This window comes from Alligator sinensis, unplaced genomic scaffold (genome assembly GCF_000455745.1).
Source record: "Alligator sinensis unplaced genomic scaffold, ASM45574v1 scaffold628_2, whole genome shotgun sequence".
NCBI classification, from domain to species: Eukaryota; Metazoa; Chordata; order Crocodylia; family Alligatoridae; genus Alligator; species Alligator sinensis.
In genome coordinates, this window is record NW_005841833.1 from 1,909,138 (window position 1) to 1,929,270 (window position 20,133).

The 20,133-nt window shown below is 46.0% G+C and overlaps 1 protein-coding gene across 11 annotated transcripts in view; it reads left to right on the forward strand.

Annotated features, from left to right (window-relative positions):
* Positions 1-20,133, forward strand: part of PITPNM2 (phosphatidylinositol transfer protein membrane associated 2) — a 177,835-nt gene that overhangs the window by 101,784 nt on the left and 55,918 nt on the right. For all 11 annotated transcript variants that reach the window (XM_025198266.1, XM_006015129.3, XM_025198257.1 and 8 more), the window contains 2 exons: positions 18,016-18,230; positions 19,857-19,978. In XM_025198266.1, coding sequence (XP_025054051.1) covers positions 18,016-18,230; positions 19,857-19,978 — 337 coding nt within the window. The remainder of the gene's footprint in view (positions 1-18,015; positions 18,231-19,856; positions 19,979-20,133) is intronic.

Genomic DNA, 20,133 nt, shown 5'->3' on the forward strand with positions numbered 1-20,133 from the left:
GTGATGCAAGGCAGGAGGATATTTTTACGAGTTTGCTAGTGCGGCACTTGAACAGTCAGAACTATATCTTGGCTCATCTGCTTGGGGCTCTTGGCCAGCACAGCTTCTTAAATCTGCTCTCAGAGGGAGCATCCAAAACTACAGTTTTACTTGTCATTGGGTTGTTTGTTTTCTTAAACCATTGACAGAGAGTTTGTCCTGGCTCCAGTATTCTGTGTTTCTGGCTCCAATTAACCTCTGTGCGTTATTCCCCTCTGCACCACTCTTCAGCATGGAACACTACATCACCAGTGACCTCTCCCGTGTCATAGCAGGAGGGGACAATCAACTCCAGCGGTGCTTTAATGGACCTAGGTGTTCAATAAGGTCTAGAGAGAAGGACATCAAACTGCTGAAGTTGCATCCTAGGGCACAGCCAAGATTTGGGGAGTAATGCAAGGTTTCAGTATCCTGCTTGTTCAAATACTTCCTTACATCCTTGTTTCTCTCACCTTTCAGCCTTTCCCGGCTAATCCTGGGTACATCTCCTTTAGCATCTTAAACATTATTAGGGAGCTACATTTTTTGGATTAGCCACTGAGATGGCTCCTCATAGCTATCACCTGGTGATAAAAAGGAGCAGGAAATGGGGTAATAAAAATCAGTCCTGCCCCATCTTCTGAATTATAGTCATTCCTTAATAGTAACAGCTGTGACAAGTCATGAAGGATCATAGGGCTTTTCTTTCTTTCATCACCATCGTGGTTACAGGTGCATGGGTATAATGGACTACTGTTTGCCTGGACTTAGCCAGATGCACTCTGATGCACAGGTCCTGAGACCAGGGCCACCCATAGTCACCCCCATAAAGAAGGAGGCTATCAGTGGAGCTCCTCCATCATTAGCACAGTATAACCGTTCTGTGTACAGCACACCAGAAACCACAAGCAAATTCCAGGCTCTGCGTTCTTCCCCCTTCATTCAGAAGCAAAATTTCAGGGATGATTTTTCTGTGTGTTTTAATAGTTGCTTAAAGACAATGTGATCTTTGTGTTTGGGACAGAGGAGCCAACAACTGCTGAGTTTCAATCCTAACTCTGCCAGGGTCTCAGTGGATGATCTTCAAGAAAGTCCCTTGTTAGGTTTATTTCCATGCCTGTTTTCCTTTCTGCAAAGGGAATAAACAGATCAAGCTTTCCGTGGGCTGTTGTGTAGCTTAGTAAAAGGTTGCACAGTACTGCCAAGGATGACGTTGCTGCATAACTGTATTCAGAGCTAGGAGATATCTAACTTCTGCAAACCCCTTCTGGCTTGTAAAGATTGTATCTATACAGCCTCTTTGAGTTGCCAAAAGCTCCTTGTTAAATGTGCTTGATTTCCCTGTTTGCTGTGCAGCCAGCACTAACCTACTCATCCGCACTGTACTGGCATGTCTTTGAGGGTGAGCCCTGTCTTCTGATTCCTGAACTGCTGGGAAGAAATCCCAAGGTCCCTTCCAACCTTGTGTCCAGCTGAGCCGGGCTGATGGGCTGATTGTGTTTCCATTTATACACATAGGCAGAGAAGTCTGTGCCCATGGTCTCTGTCCTAATAGCCGATAGATAACATCTTGGTCCTTGTGACTATCTTCGTATTAATAGCGCTGTGTCTATATGACCATCTGCTACAGCAGCCTGAAAAATAGCAGTGTCTTCTGGTGATTTTATTGCCAGGTTTGCCCTATTTCTCTGTATATTTTGAACTCCATTACCCTACAGCCATCTCTTTCTGGGCATCCTCAGACTCCTTCATCATTTTGACTGGAGAGCAGGAAAGATTGGACAAGTTTTATAGTAAGACATCTGGCTGAGCATTGATAATCTGGGGTGGGAGGTGTCCAGATGGAAACAGTTACTGTGTGCTGTACAGAAAGTGATCAGCACTAGAAAGGTAGGATTTTTAACACAGCTGTCTTTTTGCCTTTACTAAATAAGCCACTAATGAGCAAACAACTTATTTTTGTCCTAAGCAAGGGAATGTTTTCAGACTTCTGCAAACTGTACATTGTGATGCAGGTGGAAGTCAAAATATACTTGTTAAGCTTCATGTTCTGATCTTCTGCGTTGCGCAGTCAGCTTCCTTTGCCGAACATGTATTAATGTTGTCCCTAAATGTATATTTTTAACAGCACTAATTGGATTAAAGTAATTTTGTATCATGCATGAAGGATGCATATTACAGTACAAAGGGCACGCATGGGTCTCAGCTGTGGGCACCATGGTTACTGGTGACATCATTTAGTTTGCTATTAACAAAAATGACTTGTGTGCAGCCTGACTGAAGATGGCCTCAACTAAACCCATCGGATTGCTGATGCGGTCCCATTGCCATGGAAACAGATGTTGCAGCTAAAAGTTGCCTGTATCTATAACATGATGCACGCTGTATAGGTGCCAGCATGACCTTATGGCATCTATAAGCCATAGGAGGAGAAGGGGGTGTGATTACTGAAGGGAATGGAAAACATCATATCTGGCAAGGAAAATCAAATGTGAAGGTCAGGGAAGAGAGGGGTAGCTGGCCTTCAGCTTTATTGTGTCCTGGATGTGGCATGGAATTCGACTTGTCTTGCAGAGTACAGAGATCACTGGCAGTATGCTGGTAGGGGAGAAAGCTCAGAAGTACTGATAAACCCCACTGAGGCATGACTTGTGCCTAGGGGAGACGGGGAGGGCTGTGGGGAGATGGGACTCCGTAGTGCTACTCTTGATCCAAGACTTGCCAGTTGACCTGGAAGTCCATTAAGCTGCCTACTCACATTCTTATAAAATGGGAATAATGAGAGAGTTACCTACCTCATTGCAAGGTCTGTACCTAGACATCGATGAAACTAGTCTGAGATCCTTCCCTGCACATCCTCTGTAAACTTCCACAGAGACGGGTTGACCTGGTGGCCAAGGCATGGAAATTGGATCTGGGAGACTTGGGCTCTAATCCCAGCTCTGCCACAGATTTCCAGCATTCAGGTCACTTTTGTTTTCTGTGCCGCATTATCCTCGTTTGGTAAAATGGAAGAACGATGTTTCCCATCCAACCCTCCTGCACTGAGCCGAAGTTTGAGAATGTGAGCAATGGACTCAAATACTATGATGATAAGTGCTGCAGAAAAGCTCCTCAGTTAAATAGTGACAATTATTAAGTACCATTTAATTTGATCGGTGCAGTGACTTTACAACAGTACAGGTAAATTGGTTTGCACATGGAGTGTATTTCAGACTTGCCAAGCAAACGCATTATTTGCAGATAAATTGATGAGACTGGCTTTGATTTTGGTTGTTTCCAAAGACATCTACTTTCACTGAGAGCTGAACCTTGTCTGTACTAGTGAAAAGCCCTGTCTCCTTGTCTCAAATAAGCATGCAAGAGCTAGTCTCTCTCCCACTCCTTCTCCTTTTGACTCTAAGATTTTTCCTCCAATATCAGCCTAATTAGGATGCTTACATTTTAATTGGATACTCCAGGTCCTTGATGGCACACTGGATGCCTTGTTCTAAAAACCTGGTTTAAGATATATTTTGTTTAAATGATTTTTTCAGTATTTTTAAGGGCAAAATGACATTTTGTTTCCCTAGTTAAAACCATGATTTTAGGGGCACCTGTGGTACGCTAAGTAAATGTCAGCCATGAAGGATACCTGGTCTGATAGATATCTGTTTTCAGCAGACAGAAAGTTGCCAGTGGTGAAAGCAGATTGCTCATAATGAATTAGATGTCAGCTTGAATGATCAAAAAGAAGTAGTTAACAAAACACAGGGCTGACTCATACCACAGCAAAAGGCAGCTGAGGATAAAATGGATTACACCCATTTGCACGCGCACAACCTCAGTACATATTGTCTGTAGAGCAAAAATTTTGCACTGGAAAAATGTATTAAAAATAAACCGTGCATTAGTTGCAGGATCTTCAGGTATTTTCCAATAACTATATCAGCAGGGTTCTGTTTTTAGGTTCCATTTAATTATGGCTCCCAGTGACTGTGGCTGAAACTTTGTGTCTGTCATCATTCCGTTTATTTGTGGTGCCTGGATGCTGGCGTTTATAAGTGGTATGGTCACCATAGATCCAGAAGCATGAGTGAGGCTGGCAGACTGCTCTGCTTATTACTTGTCCTGGCTTCCCAAGCAACAGTTATTAAAAAAAAAAAAGGTATTGAACACCTATCAAGGATGAGAGAAGAGGCAATTTTTAAGCTATAAAGGGAGGAGAGAGAGAGAGAGTAGATTTAATTTGAACCTAGAATACTTCCTTTAGCTGGTTTAGTATTCGGCAGAGGTATCAATGTGTGCGACCTGTCTCTGTCATAGAGTATAACACTGCAAAACCATAAAAAGGATGTGGAGTAAAAAGGACCTAGTTATAACAGTCTTCAGTTATATAGGGACTCCATAGCAGTGGGTGTAGGAGGAAGGAAAAGACAATGCCATAGGATGCGTCAGTCACAGTTAATTATAAATCAGGGATGTCAGTGGTAATCCTTTGCAAGGACCACTTTAAATCCTATTTGGAGTGCTAGATACAGGTCTGGACACTCATGATTATTTGGATTACTGCACTGTCGGGAAGCCCTAAATGAGATCAAGGCACCTTGGTGCTGGGCACTGTGCAAACATATGGGGAGAAGCAGTCCTTGTTGCAAAAAGCCTACAGTTTAAAGAGATGCAACAGGGAAAAGGTGGGTAGGGAAGCAGGGAGGTAAAGCAGCTCTCCCAAGGTTATACACATCAGGTTGGTGGCAAAGTGAGGCATCGAACCCGGGTCTCTTCAGTCTAGCTAAATGTCAGCATCTCTGCTTGTGCATCCTCTATCATCATGTAAGGGTGGCCAAAATTTGGACTGGGCTTCCAAGGGAGGTGGTGCTCTCCCCTACCTTGGGGGTCTTTAAGAGAAGGCTGGATAGGCATCTGGCTGGGGTCATCTGACCCCAGCACTCTTTTCTACCTAGGCAGGGGGTCGGACTCGACGATCTGTCGAGGTCCCTTCGACCCTAGCATCGATGAATCATGTTGGTACCATGTGCCTGGAAGAGACAGCAGTCGGCTGGAGTGCAATTGACTCAAGCTTAAACAGGGGGAGGCAGATGGTGCTTGGAAGAAAGCAAGCTGTTCTGAGCACCAAAATGACCATTGGCTAAAGACATCACGACACAGCTGAATTAGTAGGAGATTGTGATTATACTTGACTCCCGGGTGCTTTAGGACGCGTATAGTGTAGCCATTGGGAGAAATACTTTCTGTTCTCTTGTGAGCTATAAGGATGTTTTCCTGCCTGACTGAAATTGGCCAAAGATCACATTTTTTTGTCTGATTTTTTTTTTTAAATCTGGGAACTTTTTAAATATCTTTGCCAAAACTGTACTTGTAAATAAAGCAGATTTTTTGTCTTATGATAGAACCACTTCAGAGTTGTCTAAAACTAGCCAAGGTCACTAGTGACGGGCTGTTGTTACTGCCTTGTGACTTTGTGCTGGATTTGGCAAGATGAATTTGGTCTCCGTCCGGTTCCCAGTGGACAGCTGTTTACCTAATACAAATGTCTTCACGTTGGGCTCTTACCATTTGTGGCCCTCTTCCTTGGATCTCTCAAGTGTTTTTTTTTAAACAACTTTTGCAGCAGCAGGATGCTGGCTGCCATGATCCCCTTGCTGGACTCGTGGCAGGTTAGGTAGGGTATTATGACTTGTGGTTGTGTTAGGGTTGACCGCTTATTTCTGCAAATAAGTTAGACAGTTAATTTGCATAGGATGGCTTGGATAGGGATGATCCTGCCTCAGGTGAGGGGTTGGACTAGATAACTCTGGAGGTCCCTTCCAGCCTGCCTTTTCTTTGATTCTGTTTTTCTGTACTGGTACCCTTGCTGGTAGCCTAGGTGTATCAACCGTGGAATTGACCATGAAGAATAAATTCCCAGCATTAGGATGGTGTGTTACCAGGTCACTCCTGGTGCTCCTAGTGGTAGTGAACTTGTTCTATGGCTAAATTCATTCAAAATAGTGATCTCTTTAATACTTTCTACCAGCACTAAGTTCATACGTGCAGTTATGCAAATGGGATAAAAAACAATCTGGCAGTCATTGTGATGGATTCTTGAGCAAGAGTGAAAACAGAATATCCAGTCACCAAACTGGAAGCAGAGCCGTATGGAGCAAATGAATCCTTCTGGCTGTTGTTCTTGGAGAACAGTCTGCGTCTTCATAATTTGTGGACTATAGGCTTATCGACTATAGGAGTATCAACCTTTGTCTTGAATTTTGCACAAGCTATAAAACGCAGCCTCTCCCCTGCCATAAAAAGTAGGCTACTGTAACCTTATAAATGTTCTGCAGTGATGCATGAGGAAATTTCACTGTGAAACAAAAGCATGTCAGCTCGTTGTCTAATTTATTTAGACATGATTGAGGGGTAATCTGTAAACCATTATAAATGGTAAACAAGACTATATTCATAATATATTTGAGCAAACTTGAACAATGCCTACATTATTTATTATCAGCATCCAATTTACCCTGCTCTTACAATTCCTTACAGCACAATAGCTTCACTAGAAGTAGCAAGTTAAAAGAAAAAAAAAATCAAGTGAAGCCAAACATTATGAAACCAGGATTTTTCCACTAGTAGATCCACTATAAACCGGAGGGTTGGAGCTACACTTGGAGTCCAAATGTGGCATGTGTTGGATCTTGGAAGCAAAACACAACTGAATATGATTTTATTTGTTTAGGAGCAGCCCTTATCAATATTGTCTTATGAATAAGATTGAAAGAGAAGTGGAAAACGCAATAGTATGACGTGTACGTCTGACTGCACAGATTGCCAGATCATCTGCATGCTTCTGGAAAGTCTCATTAAGCAAATGTCTTATGCAAATTGAGTGACCTAAAATACAGTTTTTGTGGAAACCCGTTTGATATCAAAAGCCACGTTTAAAGGCAATGCCAGAGACCCACACTCCTTTGTGGTCACAGAAGACTGGAGCTGGTATGACACAGAGTTCACTGCTAAATTGAGTTCACTATTAAATTCACTTCAAAGGGGCCAGGGTCATTGCGAGTCCCCTGGCGCAGCTTTATGAGCACTCGTGGTGCTCTGGAGAGGTGCCGGAGGACTGGAAGAGGGCCAACGTGGTTCCCATCTTCAAAAAGGGGAGGAAGGAGGACCCGGGAAACTATAGGCCAGTCAGTCTTACCTTGATCCTGGGCAAGCTGTTCGAGAAAATTATTCTGGCACACATCCAGGAGGGGCCAGCAGGGAAATGCATGCTCAGGGGCAACCAGCACAGGTTCATCAGCGGCAGGTCATGTCAGACCAACCTGGTGGCCTTCTACGGTCAGGTCACTAAATCATTGGATGCAGGGGTAGCAGTGGATATAGTCTTTCTGGACTTCCGGAAGGCTTTCGACACTGTCTCTCACCCCATTCTCATTAGGAAACTGGGGGACTGTGGTGTAGACACCCACACAGTCCAGTGGGTTGCCAGCTGGCTAGAGAGCCGCACCCAGAGGGTGGTAGTGGATGGGTACTTCTCAGCCTGGAAGGACGTGGGCAGTGGGGTCCCGCAGGGCTCGGTCCTCGGGCCCGCCCTGTTCAACATCTTCATCAGTGATTTGGATGAGGGGGTGCAAAGCACCCTGTTCAAATTTGCTGATGATACCAAGATGTGGGGGGATGTGGGCACAATAGAAGGGAGCAACAGGCTACAGTCGGACCTGGACAGGTTACAAGGATGGGCGGAGGAGAACAGGATGGGGTTCAACACAGACAAGTGCAAGGTGATGCACCTGGGGAGGAACAACCGGCACCATACCTACAGGCTGGGGAACTCCCCTCTTGTCAGCACGGAGGTGGAAAAGGATCTTGGAGTCATTATTGACTCCAAGATGAACATGGCTCGGCAGTGTGGGGAGGCAGCTAGGAAGGCCAACTGTACCTTGTCGTGCATCCACAGATGCATTTCAAGCAGGACCAAGGAGGTGATCCTCCCCCTCTATGCGACACTGGTCAGGCCGCAGCTGGAGTACTGCATCCAGTTCTGGGAGCCGAACTTTAAGAGGGATGTGGACAGCATCGAGAGGGTCCAGAGGAGGGCCACTCGCATGATCAAGGGACAGCAGGGCAGGTCCTATGAGGAAAGGTTACGGGACCTGAACCTGTTCAGCCTCCAGAAGAGAAGGCTATGGGGGGATCTTGTGGCCTGCTATAAACTAGTCAGGGGGGATCAACAGGCACTGGGGGAGTCCCTGTTCCCCTGAGCGCTGCCAGGAGTGACCAGGAATAACGGTCACAAGCTGGCGGAGGGAAGGTTTAAGTTGGACATCGGCAGGGGGTCGGACTAGATGATCTGCCCAGGTCCCTTCCGACCCTAGAAACTATGAAACTATGGATGAAGGACAAGCAAGTTTTGCTGGTAAGGGCTGCGAGTCAAGATCTGGGTTTTGTTCTAGCTTGTGTAACACTGCTTCTCTGCGAGATCTTGGTCGAGTTGTTTTAGTCTGCTGTGCCTCAGCTCCCCATCTGTTAAATCAGAGCAATGATGCCTCCTTATTTCTTGGAGATACTGTGACACAATAAAATATCTGGAATGTACTGTGATATCTTAGGACTGAAAGTATGACAGCCTTATTTTATAAGGTGTATATTTTATTGTGCCCTTGGCATCTGGAGTTGCACAGGAAGGCTGTGTCATAAAGCAATAAGGAAGCTGCAAGATCTCTTTCTGCCTCCAGGTCTAAACAGGTGGCTATGATGTGACTGTCCTGTCTGACCCTGTTGATGGGAGGCAAGGGTCCAATTTTGAGCCTTGAGGAGAAGGACTTTGTAGGAAACCAGTAATGGACCTCAGTATGACTAGAAATGAGAATCTGCAGAAAATTGCTGTCAGGGTTGTAGAATAACAAGCTGTTCAACAAGGCTGGAGCATAATAGCCTGAAAGGCGCTTGCTGGGTTGAAGTACAGTTATCAGTGATCTACTGCTATTGAGGTCCTTTTGGAATAGGCATTTTACAATGGAGCCCAGGTTCCCTTCCACATGAATAGTGGGCACTCTTAGCTCATCCCTTGCTGAGAAGGCCTTTTAAAAGGAACAAAAAAACCCAAGGAGGATTCCTGTGCTTGGGGTCCCAAAGTTAGACTGTATCTCAGAGATCCCAGAAGCAGTATAGAGAATAAACCATCTGCCTCCTTCCCTGGCAGTTGGATGTGATCTGCTCCTGCAGGCTCTCTGGCAGTGTCTGTAGCCTCCCATCCAGGAAAGGTCTTTCAGCAGTGCCAGCACTCCCAGCTACCTAACCTTTGCTACTCCTGAGTATATCCCTTCTACCCCATCTGAGTGAGGTGTAGTCATTGGCAAGGGCTTCTTTCTGAATCATGAATGGGTCTTTGCACCCTGCCACACATCCAGGGGAAATGCTGATACAGTGTGTGAGATGATCCAGGCATGATTATGTTGAACCTCTCTCAACTTCCAGGTGCAGCAGTGATGTGTGCCAGTCCAGAAACCCACCCAAATAGGCCCCTTCCTGAGCAGTGAGCGCCTTTGACTTTTCTTTGCCTTTGAAGAGAGATGAGAAGCTCTTGTTTCTGAGCAGTGGTAGCAAAGAAACATCATTGATTTCTTCTTCTTGCCTGTGTATTGTAACATGTTACCTCCCCAGCTCTGGACTGCAGGAGTGGGCTGTGAACAAGCCTGGCCTGCTGGTTGGTACAGCAGCAGCGAACTATGCAGACTGCACTGGGAAGCAGAGGGCAGCCTGGTTAGGATGGTGCTGTGACTGCTTTTTTAATGCTCTGATTACCTGAGCTCGTTGCACTTGGCTAAAACAGCACTCCTGCACCTAGAGTACAACCTACAACGAGGAGATGTAGCAGATGCCACACTCTTTAAATGCAGGATGCTGCTTTTTCCATTGAAGCCGAGGGTTGTAGTGAAGCATCCAAGGAAAACTTCTGCCAAGATGTAAAAGCTCCAAATTGCTAACTTAATGGAATCATAAGTTTTATTGCAAATCCTGTGTCATGGTTTCTGGGGCAAAGAGGAATTGGCGTCCTATTTAATCATTCAGCTACATATGCCCTCGAGAACAGCTTGCGGACAGGGCGGGAGAGCAAGGACTATGCTCCCTCATGAGCTCAACTTGGTACGCTGGATGCATCAGTGGCACTCAGCTCAACTCCTTCCCTACCTGGGTGATGAGAGAGAATAGGTACAGGAGTAGGTACAGCCTTCAGCCTTTCCTAACAGACAGTGTCAGCCTCTCCCGTACTGTGGGGAAATCTCACTGCACCTTAACACCTGCAGTGATCTATTCCAGGCTAAAGAAGCTATTGCTCAATGATGGAGAGGTTGTGAACTTCTGCCCATTATTTGACTTTTTTCCCTAAGCAAGCCAGTAGAGAAGAACTCCACCTGTCACATGCCAGTAGCACGGATGCGTCTTGGTCTGGCTTCAGGCCAGCACACAGTACACTTAATGCCTGTAAAAGCAGATGTACAGTGAGGCTCTGTGACTTGCTGAATGCCATACAGCAAGTCAGTGGTAAAGGTGGGAGTAGAACCCAGATCAGTCTCGATGCTGGGGTAGTGCCCACCCCTGCTGGGAGTGGAGACGCAACACAAAAATGCCAAGTGGAAAGTTTACCTGCCCAAGGGTTTGCTTCCAGTGCGAGGCTGTCTGATACCCCCCAGGCAGGAAAAGGTGTATTGCAACCAGTTTATCTTATCTTCAGTTGTTGTTCTGCAAAAAACCCTGGTAAATGTTCACACAGCAAATTCTGTGACTTTTTCATGCTATTGAGGTTTCTGAGCCCAACAGTTGCCATACCTGTTAGCAAAATGCAACCCGCTGGAAACAGATGCGAAAGCTGCATTCAGCCAGCCTCGACTCATTGTGCTCCAGTGAGCGCGCTTGCCTAAGCAAAGGTTTGCAAGAATTCACCCCCTGCCATTAGCTGGTAGGGAGATACAGTTTTTAATTTGGGGAGTGGATAGAATATCTTTAAGCTAGCCACTCAACCTGTCTTTATTAGTGGAAATGTTTTATGTAGGGGCCTTGATTTTTCTGTTGCAAAGGACTGATGGCAAATGGGGTCAGGTTTGCCCAATATTTAAATGACATTCATCAGAATTATTCATTCCATAATTGTTATTGTGAGGTCGTGTATTGTGTCCTGTGTTTATGGTGCTGTGCCAAGAGATTGATTTTAATAGAAGCCTTTAAGTAACTGGAATTCTTGCTAATCATGGTGCATCTGCTTCTCTGGGTTCCCTGTTACGAGTAATTTAATGCTATTACTTTAGCTGGAAGGGATCTATGTCACCATCTGTCCTGGAAAGCTATTGGAACATGGAGTGTCATCAGCAGAAGAGAGAGAGTGAGTCCTAAAGGGATGACTGGATTTCCTGTTGTAATACAATATAAAAGCGTTTACCGCGATTATGGCTTAGATGAACTTGCATATAAAGGCTGTTAGCTGCTATTTGCATTTGTTGGAAACCTTTCCTTAGATGTTTATAGAGAGATAAAATGTTAGCAATTGGTACCAACGAGTAATGAAGCTGGCAAACCATTAAAATCTTGAATTTTGTAAGGACACAAGTCCTGAAAAGCTTAAACCTTAAATGCCAGCACATCTGCAGTTCTCAGCAACCAGACTGTTAGTGGGGAAGGCTTGCCAGATACTGCTCGAGCCAAACATTTTCCTAATCAGTGGTTATTTTTTAATTGTTGTTTACAGATGGGTTCCACGTTACAAACATCTCTTCAGAATATAGCAGTGTCACAACAGACACGGGCAGACCACACAGTGGGAAATCAAGTTGCTTTCGTTCCCTGAACTAACAATGCAGTCGAACCTGAACTTTGCAGATAGGACTCAGGTGCACTTCATCTCCCCGGCCATCCCGGAGCATGCTATTGACGCCGTTTCCTTTCTCTTGTATATGGTGGTTCATTTGTTAGAAACAGTTGGACAGTTGAGCAATTCACAGCTCAACCCAATCCGTTGAGTCCTTCCCAAGCCATGCAAATTTTTGTCATATAAAGTAATTATAATAAATCTGTTCATGCGTACCACCGACAGGTTGTCTGTGTACCACTGGTGGTACCCATACCACAGGTTGGGAACCGCTGATCTAAGGGAAAGTATAGAAGCATGCCGAGCAGCCTCAGCTGGGTGCTCACTTGTGTTTACTAGTGTTGGTATTTGCCCTTGGCCTGGCCGGACTGTGCAGAGCCCAGACAGCACCCTGAGCCCTGACTGAAGTGAACTCCTTCACCTTAGGTAGCAGAAGAAATAGATTCAGACAGAGTACATGCCTGCATGCATTCCCTTGCTGCAGTGCTTTTACTGCTCTTGAGCTGTCTTCGGGCTTAGCTCAGAGCCTTTTTAAGTAGTTTCCCTTCTCTCCTGTGTTCTGCACCATAGTTTTGCAACCAGCTTTCTGCCCTGCTGCTGGTCTCTCGTCCTCAGCACCACCCCCGAGTGCACCTTGCTCACAGGCACCAAACCTGGAATCGCAAACCGGTCTAGGGGCATCCCGTACAGCTGGCTGGAGACGGGCCTTGAGAATGACTGTAGTGGAGGAAGGTGTTGGCTTGCTGGCAGTATTACTTGGAGGGCTCCTTCAGAGCTGAGGCAGTAGTATTGATGCTGTTGTATTTTTCTTCCATAAAATCAGCCAAGATCACAGGGCCCTAACTGGGTTACACTTGAAACACCTTGCTTCAATGCAAATGACTATTACAAAGAAAAAATTGACAATTTTGCATTAGCTGCATGTTGTGATGATTGTGATATGTTAGGCTTTGAAGCAGGCAGGAAGTCTTCTTCATGTCCGGTGTGTTTTTGGCAAACTGTTCATCATCATTTAACTGTGTTTGAGTGACTATTCTGGCCCAGCTTCATCCCTGATGGAACTACCAGTGACCCAGGCCTGGATATGGCCCCTTGTTTGTGGAGAGTGTTGCCTTGTGTTGTAAGACAAGTGAAATCCATCTCTAGACAGTCTGAAGAGCAGGAGACTTCTTCCTGCCAGAGAAATCATCAGCCCCATTTGGGACTGAATTGGAACATTTACAGAGGCTTGGAAGGTGCTAAATAAATATTTCTTTAGCAGAAACGCTTCCAGCTAGAGGCCTGGCCATTACTTCTGCCAGGGTGTTCATTTTGTATGTTGGGAGTGGAGAGACCTGTGGCAGAGGGAGCTGCTGAAGCAGGCAGCAGTTCAGGCTTCTTACTGAGCTGGGTCAGTGACTTGGGATTTATTTAGGGCTTGCTAGAATCTCCCCTTAGCTTTCACTTCACTACATAAATAGACGTCTCCAGCCCATTGGTTTTCAACCTTGTTTCATTTGTGGATCCTTAAAAACGTTTGAAAGGAGGTGCGGTCCCTTTTGGAAATTTTGAATGGCAGTGTGGACCCCTTTGAATTGTAAATGTGGGCATTCACATACTTTTGATTGATTCTAGTCATCTTTGGCCGACCCCTTAGACATAGTCTGTGGACCCCCAGGGGTCTGCAGGCCTCAGGTTGAAAACCACTGCTCTAGCCCTTATACGACCAGGCAAGAAAGGTGAACAGAGTGAATGCCTTGATGTCCCACTACCTGCATATTTAGTCCAAAGCAGTGGCTTTGCTGCTTGCTCACGGAAGCGGGGGTTCCTGCTCATACGTCTAGCACCGATATTTGAAATGTCAGCATTAACTATTTAATTGCTTTCAGCAGGTGCCAGAAAGGAGAGGGAGGCTTGTAGATCTGCACAATCTGCTGTTAGTGGCATCTAATTTGGTGCGAAAAGCAAGGGACTGGGTGACCTTTGGGAGAGGAGTTGCATTTCCACCTTCTCCCTTCCTTGTCCCTCATCTGAGCCATGGAGTCACAAGGCTAGAGGGTGGTTTGCTTAGCACCTGAATCCCACTTAGAGAGAGTGTAGTACAGGGGTCAGCAACCCCCGGCACACATGCCGAGCGTGGCATGCAAGGCCATTTTGCTTGGCACGCCACTGCCAGCCCAAGCTCTAGGCAGCTGCTGCCAGCCATGAAAGGAGCCCAGGCTGCTCCCAGCAGGTGCTGGGAGGCTGCAAGCTGTGCTGGCAGCAGACCGGGCTCCATGGGCCAGCTGCAGCTGGGAGGCTGCAAACAGCTGCTCTGGGCTCCGGCATGTTGGCGCTCCGGCACCTTCCAAGATGGACATTGTGTTTTTTTTGGCACTCCGGCCAAAAAACGTTGCCTACCCCTGGAATAGGACGGAGCCTGTGTCAGCCAAAAGGGTAGGTTTATGGTTGTGAGGAGCCAGCTTCTTCCCTGCAGCCGTGAGGAATCATCTTCTTGCGTGCTGGTGTTTTTTGTTCTTGAAGCTGGAGCTTTGGGTGTACGCCTGTCGTTCGGTGTTTTGAATCCGCCTGGCCCCAGAGTATGTCTGAACAATGGCACTTGTGAGATCACAGTAGCGTCTCGACGCCCACCTTGCTGGGGTCACCTGCTCCCAGCAGTCTTCCCTGCACAAGTGCCGGGAGTCCCAATGATCCCAATGATCATTGTCCCAATGATCTGTAAGGTCTCTTCCAGCCCCTAACAAGTTTGAAACTATGAAAACCTGTACATTGCATTTTAGCTTCTCCAATGGGTGGAGCTCCAGAGAGTTACACTCAGTTTTCCCCTCCTTTCCCGAACTTCATGTAGATGACATTGTAAATGCAGCAAGAAAAAAATAAACGGGGCTGTTCGGCCATCCCAATGACTGGGCCCAGTTCCATCCTGTGTGACTGGCTCGGAGGTGAGGTGGAGTTGGCTTTTTTCTGGAAGGGCCCATGCTGCTGTGAAGGATGTCTCCATAGACAATCCATTAATGCCTCACATGCCGATCCGTTCGTGGGAGTTTAGTCAGCTAAAGTGCAGGTGCTGGGCCTTTGAGCTCATAACCAGGGCAGTGAAAGTGGCTGGCCCACTAGATAAGCCTCTTAAACATTACAAGGGAAATGAGAAGCCATTAACAGAAAGGCAAAAACAGAGTTACTGTGCTCAGACTCAACTTGATTGAAGCTTTGAAATAACCTGTATGGAATTACAGTGCCATTATCAAGAACAAAGCAGAGGGATTTTTTTTTTTTAATCCATTGTAGTATCAGCTTCAAATATAAAGCCAGGCTAAACAGCCAGCATTTTGGTATCCAAACAGAATGCAACTGTCCATCCGTAAATCTGTCTGTTCTCTGTCTACAGCAGCCACAGGAGGGTTGATCCTACCCAGTGCTGAAGATACTCTCCAGACTGCACTGTTGATTTGGATGAATGTTGAGGGCACTTTGCCCTCCAGAGTGGTAGATCTTCATCCAGCCAACAATTTGGTACTAAATTATATCCCTATTTCCCCTTCTTCTGGTTGCCGTGTACTTCTGCCTTGCAGTGAAATTCTAGAGCTCCATAATTTGTATCAGTTGTTTAGAGTAGATGCTTTACTGTTATTCTGTCTGACACATTTGCTAGTCCTGCTGGGTGCCTGCCTTTTTTCTTAGACCCTTGGATTCGCCAACTTTTTGGGTCATCAAGATTATTTAGTGTTTTCCCATAAATATTTGTACAGAGTTTGGTTGCTGCTTACAAAAGGACTGAAAGACAGTACGTTGTTCTAAGAAGAAGTATGTTTAAGGCACTGCAGGCACTTCTTCAAAATTTACTTCTCTAATCTGCACTATTGCCATTCACAAAAAAAACCCTCTTTTGTATTTAGATTTTTTTTTTTTGCTCATGTCAGGGAGCATTAACATGTTTCAAGAATTGCTTTTGAAACCAAATAGCCTTTTTGTTTTGTTTTAAATAGCTATGTTGCTTATCTTATCCTTGAACAAAGAGATTCTGATCTTTTTTTTCAACTTATTAATTGCGTTTGGTTAAAGCATGTTTCCTTTCCTTTTGTTCTCCTGCCAGAAAGAAAAGGTCATTATTACAATATCTTTTTACAGTTGGTTCGTACATGAAAACCCAAGTTGTTTTCAATTGCCAAAGTGCCATGCTCTCAAACGTTTCAGGGGCGTAGGTTGTAGCCATGTTGGTCTAAGGACATAGGCAGACAAGGTTGTTTGGGTAAATTTGCTATCTTTTATTAGACCAACTCAAATAATTGGAAAATATCTTCTTTGCAAGTTTTTGGGCACAAACCCTTTGTCAGCTGAGGAAGCATCTGCAGACCAACAGTACAACCCCCCAAAACTCCACAACGTATGGGTCAGAAAATGTAGCGTGTAGTCCTATGATATATAGCACTAAATACTTGTTGATCGTTCACTCTGTCTGACTGCAAAAATGCATCGACGTTGTTAAAACCCCACTATCAGTACTTCAGGTAGTACAGAAGCATTTGTGGTGCAATATCAGGTGAGATCTGGATCCAAACTTCAGCCTACTGAACAGCAAAACTATGGTTTGGCCTATTCTGAGCTGGCTGTCAGGATGCTCTCCCACCACCCTCGCGTCCCGCCCAGACACCAAGTGGCAGGACCTGCTTGGCGAGAGCGTAGCTGGGGCACCCCAGTGGCTGAATCTGTACCTCATCCCTGTCCTCATCCCACGAGCCACTGGGGACCTCCTCTGGCGGCTCCTCCGTGGAGCCGTCGCCACGGACGTGCGTGTGGCAAACTTCCTGGTCTCCTGCCCCTTCTGCAGAAGAAGGGAGAACCTCCTCCTGAGGTTCTGGTTGAACTTCACCCCCATCCCCACCTTTTTATTTTTGAGCATCCTGTTCACAGCCCCACCAAGTCCCGGGACCTCCTGGTCAGCCTCCTCCTGGCCTTGGCCAACCAGGCCCTGTACGTGACCAGGAAGGATGCTCTGGCTGGAAAGGTGCCCAGGAACTGCAGGGCTGCTTTTCTGTCACTTGTCCGTGCACGTTTCCAGGCAGAGCACTAGTGAGCAGTGTCCACCGGCTCCTTGGATGCCTTTGAGGACCAGTGGATGCGGGCCGGGGGGCTCTGCTCGGTGTCCCCCTCAGGCGCACTTATTTCCACGTTTTGACCCTTTGACTCACACGACACTCCTATCCTGTTTTTGCCTTAGTTCTCCTAAGCATTTTATTGTGCTATTCATTTACTGGCCCCACACCGTAGGCGGCACTAGTTAGTCGGGTGGGCCTTAGGGCCCAAGGCATTTGGGTAACACAAATAGACAGGATGCTCTCCCAAGCATTGAGAGCATCCTCTGAGTCTGCAGAGTACCCCACTGCTACTCAAAACCAATGAGGCATCTCGTGGTATTTGATACCATCCAGTGGTCAAGGGACATGTACATCAAGCACATTATGGGCTACTACCAGCATGAAGACAGCCAGCCAAGACCACCCACAAGAAGTGAGAGTGAGAGGATGGGCTGAGCTCCCCCTGTCACCCATGGACATGCAAAGACTGCTAATGCTATTGAATGCCCCCCACCCCAGCAATTGTACACTGCATGGTAAATCCAGTGTCTAAGAATGTCTTACAACCATACAGCTCCGTGCTGATGCATTTACTATACGCAGGTCTTGTTTCTCTTCTTCCCATAATGTCACGTTGAAACCTCTTAACCACTTTACTCTTGGCTATTATAGGCTGCATGACTAACAGCATGTCTTGGATTTCATTAATGTACACCAGCTATGTACCTATGTAGCCACCTTGTGTGGGGTCCTGTATTGTCTTCCAACTCTACAAAGCAATGTACTAACTATATTTTTTAGCATTTTCTCAGTAACGTTTTAATTCTGTTTACCCACCCCCCCGCCCAACCTTTCTTTGCAGTTTCAGGGAAGTGTCTGGATCTAGGCTTTCTGGCCTGTGTGGGTTTCCAATAGACCACCCTTCTGGCCAACGCAGGAACAAAGGATGAATAGTCATTTGTAATCTGTGGTTAACGACTTCTGTTGAACGGCAATTACATATGAAAACTGCTGATTCCCCTGTTTAAATACTGTGTGAGAACACAGTACGTAAAATGTGACACATGAAAAACAGTGGCTGTGTTTGCCTTTCAGAAAAAAAGCAGAGAGGAGACAAGTGGAGAAGGCAGTGGAGTGGAGATCCTGGAGAACAGACCGTATATGGATGGTCCAGGTGGCAATGGGCAGTATACACATAAAGTATATCATATTGGTATGCACATACCCAGTTGGTTCAGGTCTATCCTGCCAAAGGCAGCATTAAGAGTTGAAGAGGAGTCCTGGAATGCATATCCTTACACAAGGACAAGGTATAATTTCTGGGGATATCCCCAGACTTTTACTGTTAGCTAAAGGACTTTGTGCCACTTCATTTTGCTGTGACTGAGTTACAATGCCACCCTGTTCTTCTCTGGGAGCATTTTTTAGAGAGAGGTCAGGCTAAGTCCAGAGATCCTCACTCCATCTTTATCTGAGCAGACTGTGGAAAGGCATCAGAACTTGGCCTCTTATTTCTAAATATAAGCCCTGGTATGCTTCAGTATGGAAAATCTGGATTGTGTTATTTGCAGCGGTCTAGCTGGGAAAAAGAAGAGAGATTGAAAGTAAAATACTTGGGATGTTCTTAGATGCACCCATGCTGACGGCTTTGCTGTTATCTCAACAGAAGATGATTTAAAAAAACCCAACAAACAAACTCCTACTTCTAATAGAGAAAAAAAGCTTGTGGGGCCCTCTGGGGATTTTTTTCTGGTTACTGACTTGGAGAGGCATCATGGCACCCTCATGTAGGGAATCCTGTATTTTACCACATATTGGTTATTTCATTTGGGAGGACTTCCTGGGTCACAGGTTGGTAAGTGCGGTGTTGCTGTCATGTCTCAGATCAGTCCTGATAGCTGGGTTCATCCTGGTCATACTTAGTGCAGAAATCTAAAGTTAAGGGCTCCCCCCAGATGGATGACATTTTGGGGGTAGAATGGCCTACACAATCTGATGGAGTGGAGAACATCTTTGCCTGCAGCATCCATGTGTAATGCCCAGACAAGGGAATCAAGAGACCCATGGTGCAGAAGCATAAGATGCATACTCTGTTTCCTCTCTGATGCTTCCATGTAAAATGCAACTTAGCGATACAACCCAGGGAACCTGAAATTGTGTTACATGGTGCCTTTGCTTATGATGGAAAGCAGGATGATTTATTTCTCAAATGTTCTTTCCTGCTATGACTCATCCATCAGGAGCTCAAGGGCATGTTGCTTTGACCGTGTGGGTGCCATTTCTCAGTTGGTTGAACAGGGGGATCTGGCCTTATCTCACTATAACCTTAGTGCTGGGCATAGTCACTATTAGCCTAATATGAGAGATCCTCTCTGTGATCTTAGGATCTGAGTCTTGCAGACAGGGCTGTCCCTGGGGGAGGGGCGGTGGGGCGAATTGGGGCGACTGCCCCAGGCCCTGTGCTTTGGGGGGCCCCGCGGAGCCGCGCAGAGTGGCTGCGGTGACTTGGCACTGCTGTCGCCGGCTTCACATCTGGCCGCTTACTACTCCCCCTCCCTGCCGCTGGTGATGGTGGCAGCAGCTCCTCCGCATCCAGGGTGCATGGGATCAGGGCAGGGGTGGGGCCCCGCACAAGCTGATTTGCCCCGGGACCTGCACATTGCTCCGGTCGGCTCTGCTTGCAGAGCATTTCCATATAAACTGTGCCCCCAAGCCATGCTCTTGCCTTAAAAAAAAAAGTACACAGCTCAGAATCACTGGCTCCTTTTTTTGTATATACAGATTGCATCTTAAGCATATTTAAAGTAAAGCACGAGAAAGAGAGCAAGCCTGGATTCGCAGCCAGTTTTTACATGTCTGTTATGACAGCACTTCACTGCTCATTAAGTCTAGAAGGTTTTAGTCTAAAAAAGCCACTTAACTCTTCTCTTTTTCAGGTACACGTGCCCTTTTGTGGAGAAGTTCTCTATTGATATTGAAACGTACTACAAAGCTGATCCAGGAGAGCTTTTCAATGTGTTCAACCTTTCTCCTGCAGAAAAAAGACAGACAACTCTTGGTGAATATCACTTTTCCACCCCTCTTTTGTATTCTTTTATCTTGCCTTTCGATTGCTAGATGGAAGATAAATGCTCATTTTTCTCAGCAGACGAAGCATTGTCCAGCTGTTACAACAAAGAACTAGTAACTGGGAGATCTGGGCCTATTGTGGCC